This window comes from Erigeron canadensis, chromosome 2 (assembly GCF_010389155.1).
Source record: "Erigeron canadensis isolate Cc75 chromosome 2, C_canadensis_v1, whole genome shotgun sequence".
Taxonomy (NCBI): Eukaryota; Viridiplantae; Streptophyta; class Magnoliopsida; order Asterales; family Asteraceae; genus Erigeron; species Erigeron canadensis.
Window position 1 is genome coordinate 39508738 of NC_057762.1, and position 21020 is coordinate 39529757.

At 32.4% G+C, this 21020-nt stretch overlaps 4 protein-coding genes across 4 annotated transcripts; 3 read left to right on the top strand and 1 right to left on the bottom strand.

Moving 5' to 3' along the window:
* The first annotated feature begins 3987 nt into the window (after window positions 1–3987).
* LOC122586610 (wall-associated receptor kinase-like 14) lies at window positions 3988–11217 on the top strand. The gene is made up of 3 exons (XM_043758588.1): window positions 3988–4786; window positions 9611–9688; window positions 9784–11217. Exons 1-3 carry the CDS (start codon window positions 4048–4050, stop codon window positions 11031–11033), a joined length of 2067 nt encoding a protein of 688 aa, XP_043614523.1. The 5' UTR covers window positions 3988–4047; the 3' UTR covers window positions 11034–11217.
* Window positions 11218–12223: 1006 nt separating this feature from the next.
* Window positions 12224–14086, top strand: LOC122587329. The gene is made up of 5 exons (XM_043759463.1): window positions 12224–12372; window positions 12460–12520; window positions 12879–13241; window positions 13355–13695; window positions 13773–14086. Exons 1-5 carry the CDS (start codon window positions 12307–12309, stop codon window positions 13989–13991), a joined length of 1050 nt encoding a protein of 349 aa, XP_043615398.1. The 5' UTR covers window positions 12224–12306; the 3' UTR covers window positions 13992–14086.
* Window positions 14087–14319: 233 nt separating this feature from the next.
* LOC122587330 (octanoyltransferase LIP2p, chloroplastic-like) lies at window positions 14320–16195 on the bottom strand. The gene is made up of 4 exons (XM_043759465.1): window positions 15905–16195; window positions 15546–15810; window positions 15297–15447; window positions 14320–15010 (listed from the first exon to the last, which is right to left on the bottom strand). Exons 1-4 carry the CDS (start codon window positions 16042–16044, stop codon window positions 14712–14714), a joined length of 855 nt encoding a protein of 284 aa, XP_043615400.1. The 5' UTR covers window positions 16045–16195; the 3' UTR covers window positions 14320–14711.
* Window positions 16196–18506: 2311 nt separating this feature from the next.
* LOC122590014 lies at window positions 18507–20560 on the top strand. The gene is made up of 5 exons (XM_043762352.1): window positions 18507–19051; window positions 19382–19459; window positions 19588–19687; window positions 19822–19955; window positions 20147–20560. The coding sequence occupies exons 1-5, from the start codon at window positions 18698–18700 to the stop codon at window positions 20357–20359; spliced, it is 879 nt and encodes a 292-aa protein (XP_043618287.1). The 5' UTR covers window positions 18507–18697; the 3' UTR covers window positions 20360–20560.
* The last annotated feature ends 460 nt before the right edge of the window (window positions 20561–21020 follow it).

Genomic DNA, 21020 nt, shown 5'->3' on the forward strand with positions numbered 1-21020 from the left:
ATAAGATCATTTATCTAGTGCATTACGTGAACACGTTTCTAATCTCTAGTCATACAAAAACAAACAATAAAATTTTTCCTTTTAAAAACGTATTATTTTACATAAAACCTTGGTAGATAGATTACTTTGACAATTTTGTAAGATCATCACAAAATTAATATACTTCTAGTAGAGTACGTTAGAAGAAGTTCGAATAATCAAATATATATTATTTATATATTATTTATGGTATAAAAAAATAATTAAAAAGGATATATTTTGACTAATTATATAAAATATAAATACTAATATTGTCATTGATAAAAGATGAAATAACTAAATTTGATCTAATGGTTCTAAATCAAAGTTGAAACTCATCCAAAGGTTCCTATTTGTTTAGAAATGAATTTAGGACCTTGTTATTATATAGGTTTTAGGTAAAATAAAACAAGTATTAAAGTAAAACAAATAAAACAATATGTTTTTCTTCACTAAAGATCACCGTGCATCATGAAAATCATCGTGCATCAATTGTTTCGTGAATCTTCATGCATCAATTTAACCATGATCTAAAGGTCAAGATCTTGTCTTATTTATTTTACTTTAATACTTGTTTTACAATACCCAACCCCTTTATATATATTGGTGGATGTAATTATGTGAATATTATTTAATACAATATAAGTGTGTAAATGACAATAATTTTTTTACTTTTCATACTTAAAATGTATATTGCATACGTTTATAGATGTAACAAATTGACAAATTATATACATTTTTTTAAATAGTAAAATAAGTATGTAGAAATTAATAAAAATCTAAAATAGCTACCACATCATCTTATATTTAAGTAGATTAAGGATACGGTGTAAGTAGAGATTACATGCAAATATTGTATGACTTCTCGATTTAAGTTATTGACTTGATGTTTAAAAAAGAAAGGGAAATGCTAGGGTTGTATTTAACGTGCATAAAAAAACTTGTACCTTCTATATTAAAAGTCTGCCCCCTGATTTTTATGGTAAATGTGCAAACAATTTATGCACCTTAAATACAGCCCTAAGCAAACCCAAAAAGAAAAAAAGAAAAAAGCAGTAAAACACCATAAGTGAAGCGTTAAAATGGTAAATTAATAGTGGGAATCAAATTGAAACCTTAAACAGTGGGCTGTTAAATATGGCCCAGATTTGATAGAATAAAAATAAAAATAAAAATGATCCCATCATTATTGGACCTAGAGTCCGTTGGGTATTATGCGTAGTTCTTGTAATTTTGGCGATTCATTATGTTTCACTTCCAAGTTCCAACTATTATAATTCCTGTTCAACGAATCAACGGTATGAAAATAAAAAACAATTTACTCACGCAAATAGAAAAGTAAAATTAGTGGAAAAAACACGTACTCTATTGTTGTTTTGGACGACTTAAAAAGAATAAGAAAATTATACAGTATTAAATTCTAATTATCAAGTGGTATATAATGACACTTCATTTCACTGAAAAGATTGTCTTGTAGAGTGGAATGGAAATAAAGAGAATGAAAATGGATCGATAAACATCATAATCTCTTATATAAATAAGAAGAGAATTATTTTTAGAATATTTTTGTAAAAAATTTCTTATGTGCCAAACTCACAATCTTTCCTACAAATGATTTTAAAAATTATGACATCATATTTAAAATTATAATTTTAGCAACATTTTAGTTTTTTAAAAATTAATCCATCTTAACACTATCTTAATTACTTTATTAATTTTTCATATAATTTTATAATTTACATTTAAGTCTTGATGAAACTTTAAAAAATATAGACATTTTTTTATTTATTTCCGAGAAAAAGAATATTTTGAAGTAAAATATATATAGCTATATGCATTTTGTTTATCAAAACTATATAAAAAAAAGTTGTAGTAAATAATCACATAGATATTTATGAATAGACTCAATCCATTTCGTCGCAACTTACTGATGATCTTACGTTTTTAAAAAACTTTCATTAATATGGCCTGGTTGAACCCGAGCTAATTAGCTAGTTATTACTTAAAGTAAGTTTTAATATACGTTTGACTATAACATTGTGCACGCAATTGATTTTTTGTTTTTAAATTTAACTTCAATTTCGATAAATGCATGAAAAACATAATTTTAGGTGATCTTAATTTTTTTTTTACCGTTCGTATCACGGGACGGCTAGCTGTTACATTCAATTAGGCAGATAGTCACTAGCGACCGATCCACGAAGTCAGGGAACCACAGGGGAGGGAACACTACACCAATTTAACTGCTATAGAAGACACGACGCTAAATTGAGGGAAAACCTTGCTTGCTCGGATTCGAACCTTGGTCTCCCAAGGCCCAAACTTCATTGCAATCTTAATTATTAGTCATGGTTTTGTTAAGTTGTAATATAACACTTAAAACTCTAAAAGAGTGTTGTTAATTTCCAAATTTTAGTAAGGACGATTTTCCCCTTTACGGATATAAAGATATCACATACAAAGTTTTTTGGTCATGAAAATGATAAAAGCATTAGAAGTTTCTTAAAAAGAAAATTTTATTGACCATGACTATAACATTTGAAACAAAGAAAAAAATAAGTTTTACCAACTCTTTGAAAAACTTATATAGTTATATCCGTGATGGCGTAAAAATACAAAGTCGTAACAGCCCTTATGGTTTGGCCCCACCTTTCATGACTTGCGCATATGTCCAAATTCAAGCATGTACTACCGTAAAACACAAGTTAACGACTAAATGACTAATTTGGAGACGACAAGTAGTCAACAAGAACCTTTAATATATGTCAAGTACCGACGTTTGTTAGTCGATAATGCTAGAGAACGAGTGTATATATAACTAAGATTAGTTTGTGCTCTCGACCAATAAAGGTGTTACGAGTCCAGAAGAAACACCGTTGAATAATGTGTAGAGAAGTGATTCAAGCTTTGGGTTTCATCTTCAATTTTTTCCTATGCTTAAGTGATATTCTTCCCTTGAAGTGTTATTACACTGATTTTACCGATAAAATACCGTGTATTCCAGGAAACAATTGGTATATCATCACTTGCGAAGTCAAATTTTTCATTCTTGACTCATCAAACAATTTTCATGATATTAACAAACGTAAAAGTAAAATACAAAATTAAACTATATCAGTTTAGGATTGTCAATTAGTTTCAAAACTAAATAAATATATAAAAATAATATAGAGTTATAAACATTGTGAGGGTGCCATAACTACCATATATATTGCATGTATTACCTTGTCACAAAATTTCTCAAATCTCGAATCTGTATCGTTAGCGTCCCGATTCCAATATCAAAAGACGGTATTGAATTCTAAGAGGAATCCGGGTAACTATATTGACTTTTTGATGGTAACAAATCAATTTACATCCGTAAAGATACTTCCAAATTCAAACAGTATAATATCGATATATTATACTCGTACAAATTTAGCTAAATCTTTTCCTAATATAACTACATAAATGACAAAGAAATAATATCTCTACTCCATTAATAAGCAAACTACCTCACCCCCCTTTTAATACCTCTACCTTTAAAATGTCTTTTATGCCTTCCTAATTTACACTACCCTATTTTTTCTCCATCACGCTCATTACACACACATACGTTCATCCGATTTCCGATTTTCTCTCCCTCCCCTCTTCTCTGATTTTCTCCCCCAATAAACACCATCCACCACCGCCCCAAATACCACTATCCACCGCCGCAATCTACCTTCTATGTACGCTATCCCCATAAACACCATCCACCACCGCCCCAAAAACCACCATCCACTGCCGCCGGCTTATTTTTTTTTCTTTTTCATCGCCGCCGCCCCACAAACCACCATCAAATCACCGGCGTTTTTTTCTTATTCCCCGCTGCATCGCGCGGGTACAACGCTAGTAATATAAATATAAATATAATTGAATATAGTTAAGGAAATTATTTCTTGCTAGCTAGCTTGCTGTTCAAAGTCTTCAACTTGCATTCCTCTTCTCATTCACCAAACCAATTCGACCCTATCTTCTATTCTCTATATCTCTATGCTCAAATAAGTAATGATCAAGCTACAAAATCTCTTCATATTTTTCATCATAACTTTACCATCGATCATATCCCAAAAACCAATTACTTGCAACCGGTCATGCCCCGGCAGCCAACTCACTCCCGTCCCATACCCGTTCGGCTTCTCACCCGGCTGCCAAATCCAACTAAACTGCACATCAAACGGTACCGTTTTAATCAATGAATTCCAAGTCCAACAAATAAACCCAGAAGGCTTATTCGTAAGCCTTTTAGCCACATGTGGGCGCCCTGTTCACAAACTCAAACACCTATACGGTGAACACTACGCGCCCACGTCAACAAATGCAATCCTCATGCAAAACTGTACGGAAAAGATGGTAAAAAATTGCATGATTCCTGCAACGATGTTACGTACGCATCTCGAGATTGTTAATTGTAGTGGTGGTGATGTTGGCTATGGTAACGTGAGTTGTTATTCTAGTGATGTTACTCGTATGTTTCTTGATTATGACAATGTTGCGCATATGGGATGTCGGTTTTTGCTTACCGGTGTTGCCACCGAGATGATTGGTGATACCGCGATTTCTTTGGATATACAAATGGTTAAGTTAGGGTGGTGGCTTAAAGGGAGTTGCGAAGATTGTTCGAGTGATGCTAATTGTACGACGATTGTGTCGCCAGCGGATGGTAGCGATGGGTATCGGTGCAAGTGTAGGAGCGGGTTCGATGGTGATGGCTACAAAGGTAGCTCCGGTTGTCGGAGACTTAATGGTATGTCACCTCTTTATTATCTACATTAAGAATTTATGAGTTTAATTTTAAATGCCTTTGGCATTTTGACTAATTTCAAACGTAGATATTTTTATTTTTATTTTTAGTGTTATATAACATTTTTGTTTGGAACGGTGGGATTACTTCTTAGCATGTGTCGTTTATCACAACAAATGGGCTAGACTATGTTTTAAAACCCCCTAATAGGCAGAAAACCCTCTAATAGTTCCCAAAACACGAAAACATAACATGGAAAAACCTTACCTTTTAAGACTTGAACCAGTGGCGGCTTAAAGTTTTTGGAAGCCTCAAACTAGATTAATTTTGGGGGCCTAGTTCATTACCATATAAACTAAAGTTTTTTTTAAAAAAAAAAGTAGCTCGTCTTTTATTATTGAACTACAAGTAATAAAAAAAAATATGCAGATGTTGATGCAAAAATCAAAAAGGCGTTATTGCAATGCAAATTATATAATGATACTTAATCCAAAATTCAAACACTAAGTCTAATATACAAGATTTGGAGACCTTAGAAATTTGAGGGCCTAAAGCGATCGCCTAGTTCCATGGTACTGTTGAGCCACCTCTGACTTGAACTTGGATCTTCCAAATCCAAACTTTTATGGAGGGAATTCCTTACCATTGAAATATTAACCCAATGGTTTATAGGTAAATTTACTTTGCTGAGATATTAATGTTAAGCACTTACAAGTAGAGTATACTAGGGCACTTGAGAGAACCATGTCGAAGGAATTTGGCAGATTGGAAGAGGGTCATACCTGACATCTATATAATTTTAAAAACAATATATATAGATAGTTAGCATTAGCAATAGTAATATAGTTAATAGAACCTTTAATCCTCTAAAAAAGGGCCAAAATAGTTTTGGATATATACACATACACATTAAAGTACATCACTTTAAAAGTTATGATACGGCTAAATAAACCTATGCATTGTACAAAACTAGAGCCATTTAAACTAGAGTAAATCAAAGTCATTTTTCTTGTAGCGACGAAACTAGAATCATTTAAGCTGTACATGCTATTTTTTTCCTCACTCGAATCATATTCTGAAAATATAAAATCAAGAAAAGATGTTATATATTTGATTCTAATATCTAATTGATTCGTTTATATAATTAATTATGGTAAAAAAAAATATGTTAATAGTTTTGAAAATATTTAAAAGTTAATCAAGCAACAGCAAATTGCTCACCAACAAACTTGGCCTAGTTTCAACATAATTAATTCTTAAAAATAATGTCACAAATGGTCCCTGTGGTTGGTTATATTCGCATTTCACGTCCTGTATTTTATTTTTCGTTGTTAACAGTCCCTGACTTTTTCATTTTTATTGCTAATGGTCCCTAAAACCAACTTCTGTTAGTTTTAATCCGTTATTGAGGATATAATTGTCCATTAAAATGTATCTGATTATCAATTTATCTATTATGTGTATATGATTATCTTTTATTTATTTTATTTATAAGAATCAATCATATATTCATATACACCTATATATATTTATATATCTCTTTCTTCTATATCAAATCTAAATCCAAAAAAAGACCCAGAGATTTAAAAATGTTCTCAAAATCTAAATCCATAATCTGTATCTACCTCCGCATCATAACCATAACAAATTAGCATTGACTACCGCTGCTGTTCAATATCCCCCCTTTTTCAATTTTCAAACCAACCCTTCATGGCTTCATTTACACAAACACATTGCGTGCCTTCATTCATTATCTTTAAAAAAAAAAGGAAGTTTCTGTAAATGAAAGTCATTCATACCTCACTTTCAGCAAAAGATGCACGTTCCCTCCATCAATCAATGATCCTTCATTTATTGATAAATTATCAAATTAATAATTCCATCAACTTTATTTTCTTTGCCAACGAAGGTTAGTTCAACTGGTCAGAGACACTCCCAGTTTTACCTAAGGTCTTGAGTTCGATTCTTAGGGATGGCAAAACCTTGGGGTTTTTCCCTCTGAATACTTGTAATGACTCATGGTCAACTTTTTGTTGTCTAGGGTACATGCAAGGCTTCACCATTATATGGTGAGGTTTCCCCGATGTCGTATGCCGACTGAATGTTCGAAAAAAAAACTTTATTTCTTTTTTTATTTATCAAGCAATAAGTAACATCTTTGACGTATCTTAAAACCTATCGGATCGCCCGTTTTCTCACATTTATCACCACCGCATCCACCATCCATCGCTGTCTTTCAATCTGGTTTGTCATTTGACTTGGGTTTAAAACAAGTGCTAATGTTAAAGGGTAGTATTTCGTGGCTCCGTATTTAAAGGGTGGCATTTTGCGGATCCGTGTTTAATAAGGTTTATAAAAAATGGTTTTTGATCTGGGTCGGGTATTTTTCACCGCCACTAGAGTTTATGTGAATGGATGGATTTTTGTGAGTGTCCATTTTATCTCGCCGGAACATCCATCCCCGGCCATCCATGAGAAAACGCAAGTCATATCTTCATTAATATAACTTCGTCGCAAATCCCATGTTTTGTTTTTAAGGTTTTGGATAGATTGGAATGGTGAAAAAGGTGTTGATGGTTATGGTTATAGATTTAGATTGTATCTATATGATTGATATTGATATATGTATAGATTGATTTTATATTATTATCACAAAAAGTCCATGTGAATGGTAAAAGGATAATTATACCCTCACGTGGAATGCACGTGAGGGGTTTAACCGGTAAAAACTAACAGAAGTTAGTGTCAGGGACTGTTTACCATAAAAATGAAAAAGTCAGGGATTGTTAGCAACGAAAAAAAAAGCATAAGGCGTAGAATGAGAATATGCCCAACCACAAAAACCATTTGTGACATTTTCTCTAATTATTATGTGAAAGAGGTTAATTTTATTGAATCCAGTTATTAGTTGTAGCAAAAAAATATATAAATACGAAAGTCCCATAAGCATGATGACACACAAAATGCATTAACGGACTACTACAAATGGTTATAGTTATGTCATGATAGTAGTTTATAACCAAAAGTACCAATTTGGATCGAGTTAAGATAAAGAAAACTTAATTTACAGATAAATCAATGACCTCAGTATGATAATACCAGTATCTTGTAGCACAAATTTTTGAAGTGTGAACTTGTGAAAGCAATGCAAATAATAACAAAACGTACTCCGGCTTAATTACTTAATTTGTAGAGTTATCTGCTTTGAATATGATACATGGAATTAATTATATATGTATGTGTCATTTTTTTCATATCGATCGTAGTTATGTACTTATGTGTGATGATTCGAATAACAGGCCTAAAACCTTTTCTTTTATCTTAGTTATCTTTATTTGGATAATATATAGTATACATATATATATATATATATATATATGAAATATGAATTATTTTGTCACGTCCGGTCCGCTTCTATGAGTTGTCGTTGTGGGAGTCGTCTCTTTATTGCCAAGTGATGGGATTTCATTTACAAAGTGTCGGATTTTTTATTAATTAGTTTTAGAGTCGATAAAAGTTAGATGTGACTCCATACCTCATAAATTCAAACTAAAAACTAACAAAAAACAGAAAAAAAAAAAAAATCTACTTTTATTATTTCCGGGTCGTCTACCGTGACATTGAGAAAAAAAAAAAAAAAACCCGAGGAAATAAAAGTAAGAGCATACTTAAGGCGAAAGCACAGTCAAAAGAGGCATGCTTTTATAAAACAAATATTAATTATTATTTTTATTATACCTAGTTAAAGCTGGTGTATATAAATCTATATAAGATATGTGATCATTGTCCTAATTATAATAATTATATCCAAAAACAGTCTACATCTGATTTTTATTGGAAGTTAAGTTTTGGACTCTAATCTATTTTTGATTTTCAATATCGTGTATTGTTTAAGGAAAAGAAAAAACTTTACCATAGGATGTTTGACTATTTGAACACCTAGCTAGCTTGATGATAGTCAAACCTTGTTTGGACTCTATTATCAAAATTAGTCATATAATCAAATTTGATAGATTAATAAATCTACCATGTCAAAACTACACTATTTGGGAATATTCATCATCAATAGGAAGCTTATGTAAAAAACAAGCATATGATTTGGATTTGTCTAGTCATACGTCAAGATATATATGGTTAATGCAAAAAACATTTTAACTGAATTAGGCCCGATTGGTTTTTGATTTTTTTTATTGATCATAAGATGACTTTCTTAACGTAACTGAAAACCCGATCCATGTATTGTCGTCTGAATGCTATAAATCTAAAGTTGAATGTAATAAAAAATTATTAGGAGATATACATCATTCATGAGTGGACCCAAATCTCCATCACATAGTCATTTGGTTTAACTCAAGTCAAATTAATCATTATCGATGATTCGAAATACTTTTGTTTTTCTAAATAGATGACAAACATTACCTAACCCCGTGGGACACATCTATTATTGAAATGCAACATGGTTTTCTTCCATTATTATTATTATCTTTTTATGATTACGATTATCAATTAAATACTGTAAGAATTTTGTTTGTAATGTTAGATTGATACTAATATATGATGGAGTAAACTACTTATATATTTTATAAAATTGATAACATTTGTTAAAAATACAAATCTTAGTTCATATAATGATGATGTACGTACTTGTGACAGTTTAAACTTTAAAGGGTCTAAAACATATAAGCTAAAGTTAAATTTCACTGTAACTGGTAATAAATCTTAGTTAATATAGTTAGTGTATATATGTAATTGAATTTGACAAATTTTCTGTATTTATTAGTAGTTCTTAACTAATTATATCTAGCTTTTGATAACAAAAAAATACAGGTTCTTCTGGTTGCAATGCTTCAAAGTATTTATTTGGTCATTGTGGAGGGACTGGTAGAGTTGGTGTACTGATTGGAGGTATTTTTAATTTCTTTCTAGTTTTACACCATTGTATATTACGTAATATACTACTTATATTTATCACCACTAATGTTGATCGTTACTTGTTTCAGCTGTTGTTGTCGGAGCTTCATTGATTATTTGCATAGGGTTGGTTATATGCTTTATTCGTCGTCGAACCATTTCAAGGTCTAGAAGTAGGGTAAACAGGTTGTTTTATGAAGCCAAAGGCATCACAGTTCCCATTTACACTTACAAAGACATCGAGAAGGCCACAAATAACTTCTCTGATAAACAACGGCTAGGAACTGGAGCGTATGGCACTGTGTACTCTGGAAAACTTCAGAATGGAGAATGGGTTGCAATTAAACGTATTAAGCACCGATCTGATGGTGACAATATTGAACAAGTTATAAATGAAATCAAACTTCTTTCATCGGTAAGCCATCCAAACCTTGTTCGTTTGTTAGGTTGTTCAGTTGACAAAGATGAACAAATACTTGTTTATGAGTTCATGCCAAATGGGACTTTATCACAGCACTTGCAAAGAGAAAGGGGTAATGGGCTTCCTTGGCCCGTTCGTCTCATAATTGCTACTGAAACCGCCCAAGCTATTGCTTATCTCCACTCAAATTTGGATCCTCCAATCTATCATAGAGATGTCAAGTCTAGTAACATATTATTAGATTACGATTTCAAAACAAAAGTAGCGGATTTTGGCCTTTCAAGATTGGGAATAATGGAGTCATCGCATATTTCAACTGCACCACAAGGCACACCAGGATATTTAGACCCGGAATATCACCAGAACTTCCATTTATCTGATAAAAGTGATGTTTATAGTTTTGGAGTTGTTTTGATTGAGATTATAACAGCTTGTAAAGCGTTAGACTTTTCTAGAAGACAGAATGAGGTCAATTTGGCATCACTGGCTGTTGACCGAATAAAAAGGGGTTCTCTTGAGGAGATAATTGACCCTTCCCTCGAGCATAATCAAGACGAGTGGACCTTTTCCTCAATCCATAAGGTTGCTGAAATAGCATTCAGATGTCTTGCATTTCATAGTGAAATGAGACCTTCTATGAGTGAGGTGGCAGCAGATTTGGAGGAAATTAGCATATCTGCAAAAGAAAATATCAAATTATCGTTGGAAGAGTCTAATCGTTCATTGATATCTATTGTCAGTGAAAAAGAAACGAATAAGGAAGTTAAGAACAGCGAATCTGATAATAAAAGTTTGTTTGATAGCTTGAATTCAATGAATGAACGAAACCTTTCAACCATGTATGGGGAGGATCAATGGCCAAGTGAACCGACCTCTCCTTCATCCAATGGTTTGCTTGGTTCCAGCACAAGGATGTGAAACAGTAATCATCGGTCTACTTATGCAACGTTTAAGGTAGGATGAATGTACATATCGATCGTTAAAGACTTTCAATGGTGAATTTTTGAGCTTAAGACTAACTTCAGTTTCTATGTATATGTTTCAAAAAGTACAAGCTATGTTGAAATGAAATGAAATGTATATATATGGCACTTATAAACTACAATCATTTCATCAAACTTTTAACTTTGTAATTTTGAATATTGTTTATCATGTTATAGATCATTAAAACTCCATGTCTTATCAACTTCGCAAATTTTACATTTTCAGGAACAAAAAAAGTATAGCTCACTGATAGCTATAATAATAGTGATAGATGTATCTGTGATATTGTGATAATTGAAAGAGGGTTTTGATTAGGGGTGCTCATCAAACCGGTTAAACCGGACCAAACTGCGGTATTTGGATTTGTTTTGGCGGATTGAGTTGATAAAATCTGGTTTGGTGATTTAAGTTTTGAAAAACTGGTTTATTTGGTCTGGTTACGGTTTGAGCAAGGAAAAAACCGCGAAAAACCAGACCGGACCATAATTCATAGTTTCACAACTCGAGATGAAGACGACTTTATGTAAAGTTATCAAGCTTATACATTTTACAAAAGTAAACATTTTTATCTTCAAACTTTTTAAAATTTCATTATAAAGAACACACCTACATTTTGAATTTATAATTAGTTATACATTTTCAATATTTGGATCTCATATCTATTTTTAATATATAGATAAAGTTTTTATCAGAAGTTTGAATACATTAAAACAAATAGTTTGACTTGTTGGTATGCATCAAAGAAAGAGAAAAAAAGAAGTTAAAAACCCATCAAACTGGACCGACTTACATGATTTGCTCTGGTTCGATTAGGCAATATACATGGTCTTGTTTGGTTTGATACATGTTGAAACCGAAATTTCCGGTTTGGTTTGAGATTTAGTCAAAACCGGATCAAACCGGTCCATGAACACCTCTAATTTTGATAAACAATTAAAGACGGTGACTAATTGACTATTTGACTATGGTTAATATGAAGTTTACTTATCATTGGTTTATGTGTCTAAGAGTCCAACCCATTTTGTGTTGGGTTTAAAAGCCCAATGTAAGGCCGAAGCCCATTTAATCCATACAAACAAATTAATTCAAAAATGTTTCTTCACATTTTTCATCAAAGAAAAGGGTTTTAGGGTTTTTGGGCTTAATCAAAATTCCTGCTAAAACCTTATATACTGCTATACACTTATATTACAATTCAACTGTAATAATGGCGGCCCCGACAATTAATCTTCACAACCTTCCTTCCACAGTAACCCAAACTCCAAAGAGACGTGTAAATTCTTGAAATAAAATTTTATTTTAATATTAGCTGTTTAATTTTATGTGTTCTATAGTTTTCATTTATTTTTGACTGCTGTAGATTTTGCATTCGTCTGCAGTATGGAACAAATCTTCAGTTCAAATTCAGAGAGCTTCAAATGGTAATTAATTCTTTATCCAATTTTCTATAATATTTTTTAGTCTCAAAATTTTATTTGAATTTAATGATCAATTTTAAAATAGAGAAAAAAAAAAACCTGAAATGCGATTAGATATCTCAAAATTTTTCAACTTTTTTTTTTTCACTTTGGAAAGTGTTACTTGGGAAAAGATGATTTTTTTTTAAAATGTCAGCATTTTTTAACACAGTTATAAATGGAGGAAGATTTACATATATCCCCAACCTATAATGGAAAATTTTAGTACCTATTTGAGAAAATGAAGTTTTAACTTGGTGAACAAAAATATGAAAAAAATGTGCTATATTAGTGTATGTATCTAACTTGAATTTTATTTTAGTATTTTCTGTTGGTGGTCTAAAGTGGAGAAAGGCTAAAGAGCCTTTGTTTTCGAATTCGAGTAGAGGGCATCTTGTATGTTGTGCTGTAAATGATTCTACTTCTGAGGTGAACTCGAAAGTTACTGATAAAAAAGTTAGTAAGGTGGATGGGATTGAACCATTTGGAGGGAAATCGGGTTCTGTTTCATTCATTGGATTGACACACCAGATGGTTGAAGAAGGTAAATTGGTGTCATCACCGTTCAAAGAAAGCCGGTCTTTGCTTTGGATCGTTGCTCCTATCGCGTTGATTTCATCGGTTTTGCTCCCACAGTTTTTAGGCATGTTAAGCAATGACCTTCTTCAGGATGTGGTTCTCACAGGTATAAGTTTATAAAGTAACTATCTTTCTTATAAAATTATTCAAAGATAATATATGTTTGTAATGAAAAGGCAAGTACTATGTTTTAAAAACTGAATTGAGATTTTTGTGCAGAGATTGTGTACACTGCGTCTTCTGAGGTGATGTTTTACATAGGTTTAGCAACGTTTCTCTTTGTAACTGACCGAGTACAAAGACCTTACTTGCAATATAGCTCAAAACGATGGAGTCTAATAACAGGACTCCGTGGATACTTGTCATCAGCTTTCTTAGTAATGGGGTTAAAAGTTTTAGCACCTCTGTTTGCTGCATTTGTCACTTGGCCATTGCTTGGTATAGCTGGCGTCATTTCCGTTGGCCCATACTTAGCTGGCTGTTTGGTTCAGTTTATATTTGAGAAAGTTCTTGAAAAGCGTCAGTCATCTTGTTGGCCTCTTGTTCCTATTATTTTTGAGGTTTGTGGTTTCTCTAATGGGTGGATTTTGTTCATTTCATAACAGGGGATTTCACTAATTTTAGAGTGTTTTGGCAGATTTATAGGCTATATCAGTTGAGCAAAGCTATGCATTTCATGGAGAAGTTGATGTTTCAAATGAGGGGTCTTCCAAAGTCGCCAGAACTGATGGAGAAGAGTGGGGCACTGGCAGCAATGATTGTCACGTTTGAAGTTCTCGCGGTGGTTTGCATCTGGTCGTTTTTGACATTTATACAAAGGCTTTTTCCTTCTAGACCAGTTGCCGAGAACTATTAAGACGAATTTTGTGAAAGATGTTGTAAAGTCCAAGATTTCTTTGTTTGAATGGTAGTAGTACCACTATGAATATATTATTAGTTTCTTCATGCGAATAGAGGAATTTTCTATTAGTGGATATTGATATATTTAAAAACTGACCTGACCAGATTGTATCAGTTGATTCAATTATGTTGATCAGGAACTAAAAAATGAGCTTGTAGTTGCACAAGAACAATCCTTTATTGTTTCACTGTATTGATTGAGTACAACACATACTTTGCTATCATTTGGTATGTTTAAGTTAAATCTGTTTGCTATACATGATGGAAGGATATTAGACCATTCGTGAACAAAAAGAAAATTTCACTGTTTAATAGCAATGTATGAAGTAGAAATGAAGTACATACTGTCTTGATGTATGTTACAAACAATCATGTTAAAACTCGTTGCATTAGTACATTTGATCCAAACTATGATGATAAAATTTAGTGATACATTATGTTATCTTGCATCGTCTCAGTTCATCCTATTCATCAATCATATCATTCCAGAGTTCAGATATACGCTTTCAGTAACTGCTTGTACCCTTTATCGCTTCATTCGCATGTCATACCACCTCTCATCAGAACTTGTAAAATATCGACCCATCTTGACATTTGTTTAGTGCCAAAAAGAACTTTTATTGGTTAGTAGAATTTGATTATTATTAATAACCTTAACTAACTATAATAAGCAACTTCATTGTTTTAGCTCTGCTTTCCTTAGCATTGATACCAGCTGATGAGATAATTCAACTTGAAAAACTTCACAAAACTCTTTTAGTAACGAATCATGAGCAATATCAATAAGTTTAGCATGATCGCATATTGAAGAAGATTCATTCAGCAGCCCCTTGATGCTCCCTACTCCACGATCTCGTATTCCACAGGGAATTATACTATCAAATGGTGAAAGATCCGTTGACACGTTCAATGCTAATCCATGATATGTCACCCATCGTGATACCCGTATCCCAATTGCTGCTAGTTTTTTATCCCCTAAAAAATCAAACATAATAAGTAGACTGCAAAAAGCTGCTAAGTAGCTTCATTATTAAGGCGGTGTTTGGAATCATGTCTATTACATTGGCAAACGACAGTTCAAAAAACATGGCTAAACTCTAAACCTACTTTTCCATGCTACGTTTTCCTCTCGGAGAAGAGCAGACTATCCTTTTATTCCCCAGTCAATTTGTCAAACACCGGTTTCTATCAATTACATTTTGCAATCGCAAGAATCAGATAATCTCATAGCAAACACGTTCTATAAATGTAAGAAACTTACCGACCCAAACTCCAGTTAAACCCTCAGCTCGAGAAGCTTTTAAATTAAAACTTGACAAAAGAGCACGAATAACCACTTCCTCAAGCGCTCTAAGGTACCAATGAAGATCCATCTTTTGGTAACGAAGGTTCATTATCGGGTACATCACTAGCTATAAACATTACGTTACATTACAACATAGAATCATATCATCTCAGCATCAACTTACACAAACAACCAACTTCAAAAACAAAACGAAACAAGATGTACCTGTCCTGGACCATGGTAAGTAACTTCACCGCCGCGTTCGGTTTGATATAAAGGCAAAGGAGAATCTTCAACATTAAAAAACAGGTTGTTATGGGTACTGGCAGTACCTAATGTATAAACAGGTTGATGCTGTAGCACAAACAAAGTATCCGAAGCATCTTCATCGTTATCGATTAATGTTTTTCTGTGTTCAACAATCGATTTCTGCCATGACCATGCTTCAGTAAATGGGACTTGTTCTTTATACATATCATAACATTCACAACTGTAAATACCAATAAATAAGTTAGATCATGCAGGCAAGGTGTTTGATAAAATGTCTGAATTAAAAAGAAGAAAACAAGTTAAGATGGTTTTACCTTCTTAAGCTGCCGGTGATGAGTGAAATAGGGGAATTAGGTGATGATCGAAATGATGTGTTGGTTTGGAATGAACGATAGCGGGTTGTCGGTGGGTTTGGGGAGGTAAAAAAACAGGGATTGAATAATGATAAAAACATGGAATTAGTGGGTTTGATTCAGGAAAGGAGGGGGCTGTTTGATTGATTGAATTATAAGTAACTTTCACTGGGCGGAGGAAACAACAACTGGTGGTGGTGTTGAGACTTGAGACGGAGGCGGGTTTTGTGTCATTGTGTATGACGAGGGAAACACATCTTTGACTTTTTGTAACATCTTTGACCTTTTGTATCTATTAAATTATCAAAAGAGAAGGAGAATTTTCAAGCACGTTCGGGGTTCGAGTTCTAGCAATTGATTTTAACCAATTTCTTCTTAATTAGTGGAGTTGGCAAGCGGATTTTCCTTAAGTCAAACATCACATGTTCGACTCCCAGCATCATATATATAGAAAAAGTATTTTTTTCATATCAAGATTTATATTCTAAGACTTCCCATTTTCAGACTTCACCATATACCAATTCATATATTGATGATTTAGTTATGACAATCCATAACATACATGATTGTATCTTTTTAAAAACATATAGGCTTTTATATTGAAGTTACAACTTTTTTTTGCAACTTGGTTATTAAGAATAGATCACAACACCGAAAATCTAAATGTACAAAATTACAAATAAATGAATAATCGGATGCAATTTTTTCTATGCTAGGTTACTCAAAAAGTATGGATTTACTTTTATAACTCATATATCAACAATTCAACATGCTAAGAAAAATACCTCGAAATTGTTTATAAATTTTGTCTTGACTATCTATAATATAACTAAAAGAGAAGGTTGGGTTACACTTGACACCCTTAATCCCACTCCTTTAGCCTAATTCTTCAACCTTATTAATCTTCTAAATTTTTAATATCAATCTAAATTAATTTATACTTTTTGGTTTTCCATCACCAATTTACACTTTAACCCAATCTAAAACAATTAATTTACACTTTTTGGTTTCCCATCACCAATTTACAATTTTTTACCCAATTTAAAAATAATTAATTTACACTTTTTGATTTTTCATCACCAATTTACACTTTAAGCCAATTTAAAAATAATTAATTATACTTATTTGTTTTCTATCACCAATTTACACTTAAAAATAATTAATTTACACCTTTTGTTTTTCCATCACCAATTTACAATTTCACCCAATTTAAAAATAATTAATTTACACTTTTCGGTTTTATTGGTAATCTATAATACAACTTACGTACGACAACAAAAAAAAAGCTACGATCAACTACAAAAGAGTTTTTCTTTTTATATATACTTTACACATAATTAATCATTATTATTATTTTATAACATTGAATTCTTATGTTTTTGTTATTATTATTTATTTTAATTTAGTTTGTTGTCAATTATAGGTTCCTTATGGCTTTTTCTTCAACAACAAAAAATATGACCATATTAGTTCATCTTGAAGATCTTAAGCCAACACATGTTAATCATCATTTACAACTTCGTGTTGTGCATGTATGAACTGTTTCAAAGTGGAACAACCCGAAGAAAATCAAAACGTTCGATATGGTCTTTGTTGATGAATTGGTATGTCTTTTTCAAATTATATTGTTTACATTTTTAGAATATAAGAAACTGTAAAATTTTTATTTAACTAAAGTTGGGAAAAAAAAAGGTAAACTAGAATCAATATTTATATGGAGTTAATTTTCGTATGTTTCTATTTTAGCTTTCGTATTGATTAAATTATTAAATTATGATATATGACTTAACTAATTTAAATATTATATATTAAATTTTGTATTTGTAACCTATATTAACTTTTAAGTTTTATGATTATATCTTTCGATAACCTTTTAGATATAAAGTCTAAATTTGCTATGATTATATTTTGATGTCGTTTTAAAAGTAGCTCATTAATGGTGTATACTTCAGATTTACGATTTGGCTCGGTCAATGGACGGAAAATTTTAGGAGTATTTTGACCGATGGAGTGGCTATTCAGCTAGCAAATTTCTAAGTTGATTTCGGTATATCTATTTAATATATTTGAATTCTAATTTTTTAGTTTTGATTAATATATTTTAAAACTATTCGTTCAATTTGATTAATAATATTATAGAAATTTTAACCTTAATATTTTTGAAAAACTTTTCAAGATATATATTAACGATAAATTTCTTTCTACGAAGTTCAAACACATATAAAATCAATAATTATACGTCATAAACCAAATTAGTAATCCACTAATCTTAAAAACCTTTAGATCAAAAAAGTATTTTATTTTGGACGGAAGGCAAGAAATTACATACGCGGGCTTGTGAGCTTCGTCCAAATTTGGTCACGTTTTGCTGACTATTTGCATTTACCAATACGATGTACAGTTCATGATTGCTGACCAATATAATAATGTTCAACAATGCCACGTGTGCGGCTCCTCGCCCTCGTATAATTGTCACGCGCTTGACCAATATGGCAATATGCCATCAACTCACACTATAACTTTTAAAATTCCTTGTACCCAAAGCCAACCTGAACAACCCTTCCCCAATTTCAGCCCAAAAAGGTTGCTGAAATGTCTTAAAGGACCCCACTATGCATGCAAGCAGACAAATATATTCCCAGCTAATATGCTTTGATGCTTTGGTTATTTACTTATATTTTTCTAGCATATATATAAACCTCAAAATATAGTTTCATATTTCTACGTACAAGCACATATCTAATAATCTAATCAATGGCGGCCATTAGATTAATGCGTAGCTCGAGGCCACCCTTAGCTCCTGGTTCACCTGCTTTACAAAGTGTATCGACCGTGAGGCTGAGGTTTACGTGTATGGCAACCGGTTTTGGTTCAGAAAATAGTCAGTTGGTTGGAGATATGGAGAAAAAACCAGTAGTGGTTACTAAAGCCGCCAACTATATGTTGGCGGCCTTGGATGCTCCAGTGGTTGCACCCACCCAAACAAGGGAAAAAGTACACTTCACGGCTTTAATGGTCTTCATGATAACTATTATTCCGCGTAAGTTGGAGCTCGTTACCAGGCCTAGGCCCTTGAATTTGATCATCATCCAGTCCCTAGTCGAAAAGGTTGGTTTATCCTTGATTAAGCTTTCCTGGTTATAATTATTGAAATTATTTATCAAATGGCAGCAATTTTAGTTTTATTTTAGTGAAGTTTAACTAATTAGGAAGTACATATATAAATCCGTTGACTTTAAGCAAAAAGCCATAAAGTGCATATATATAGGCTTTCAAATTTTTCCAACATCATGTTTAAGATATCTTCATCAGATATTTACCACGAGTAGTTAATAGCTTCAGATCGAGGTCTTTTAGATAAGTTAAAGTTATTTAAAGTATATTTTATGAGTTTCTAAAGTTATGATTGTACGTGTGAAACGATCGATCAACGTACAGGCTATTATAGACTCTCGATTCTTTACGATGTTTGGCGTAGCAGGAACCTTGCTTGGTTCAGTATTATGCTTCTTGGAGGTACTATATACAGATTGTGTTTAGTATATAGATTTAGCTTTCGTAACAACGTACGTATACTTTCTCATATATATAGAGTATGCAGATTACAATCTTAATGCTATACAATTATTTAAATGGATTTTCAGGGTGTTTTTCTGGTTATGGAGTCATACCTCCAGTATTTTCATGCAATCTACCACCACTCAGATCATGGACATATCATGCATCTACTCATTGAAGCCTTAGGTACTTACGTACATCTCTAATTAACATTAACATGATCCCGTTATTCGCAACAAGATTAATTGCATCCGAGTATATATCTGACCCTGTAAAACTTATATAGACATCTTTTTTGTGTCTGTTGTGTGTATATATAGACATGTTTTTAGTAGGAACGGCAATGCTTACATTTGGGATGGGAATGCATGTTATGTTCGTTGCATCAAGAACTTCTAAAGGCAACACATTACCAATTCCACCTTCTAACCTTTTTGGTCTTTTCTACTTGAAGGTATGCGATTATCAAACCACGTCATTAATTATAGGCCGGATTTCTTGTGTGCATGGTTAGCTAATTAAGACATGATAAATTGATATAGTTCATGCATGCATTTTGATTATAATTAAATTAATTATAATACATGGGTATATTATCACACATTTATATATGTGAAATTAAAATGTTGTTGGCGGATATTACAGGAGATTCCATCCTGGGCTGGAATGAAATCGGTCTCTCAAGCAAAGTCTAAAATTGGGCATGCACTCATGTTGCTGCTTCAAGTTGGGGTCTTGGACAAGTTCAAGAGCGTTCCATTGGTTACGGGCTTAGATCTAGCTTGTTTTGCTGCAGCGGTATTTGTTTCTTCGGCTGGTCTATTCGTTCTATCACAACTTTCTAGTACCGGTGATTAAACCTAAACTATTTAGTTACCCAACGTTTCATTTCTTGGTGGCTAGATGTTTCAAGGAGGTACGTGATCCGTACACTATTTTATCCGTACACCACCAAATGTCCTTCACGTTATTACACAGTACCAATACAAATGTTTAAAACACATTTGATGGTGTACGAGTATAAATAGTGGTGTAAAGATGATTATTATCCTATAAAAAATTGGCTACTATCCTTTAATTATTTTTTCATCTTCTTATAGATAGTAGCTTCCATCTGTTAAAGGTTGTAATTAGTTCGTACAATCAATAATTATTCTTTTATATGTATTGTATATAATAACGAATAAATGTCAATATATTGCTTATAATACATGCAAACATTTTGCATTTTACATCACAATCACATAGCGTTTTCACATAGTCGTCTATTCCGATATTCACGAAAATATGTTGTAAGTGCTAGTAGAATATAGGAAAAAAATTTCTGTACTACTAGCTATTCACTCACCATTAATAATGTCTATATAGCAGCATTGACCTTGATATTAAATTTGAATGCATCTTCTTTAAGCTTTGAAAACTCTCCCGCTTCATCCTTCTTATGGTTCATCATCCTTTCTTCTGCGTTGAACTTGGTAATAGCTAGTAATAATTCTCCTCCGTCATGATGAAAGTCTGC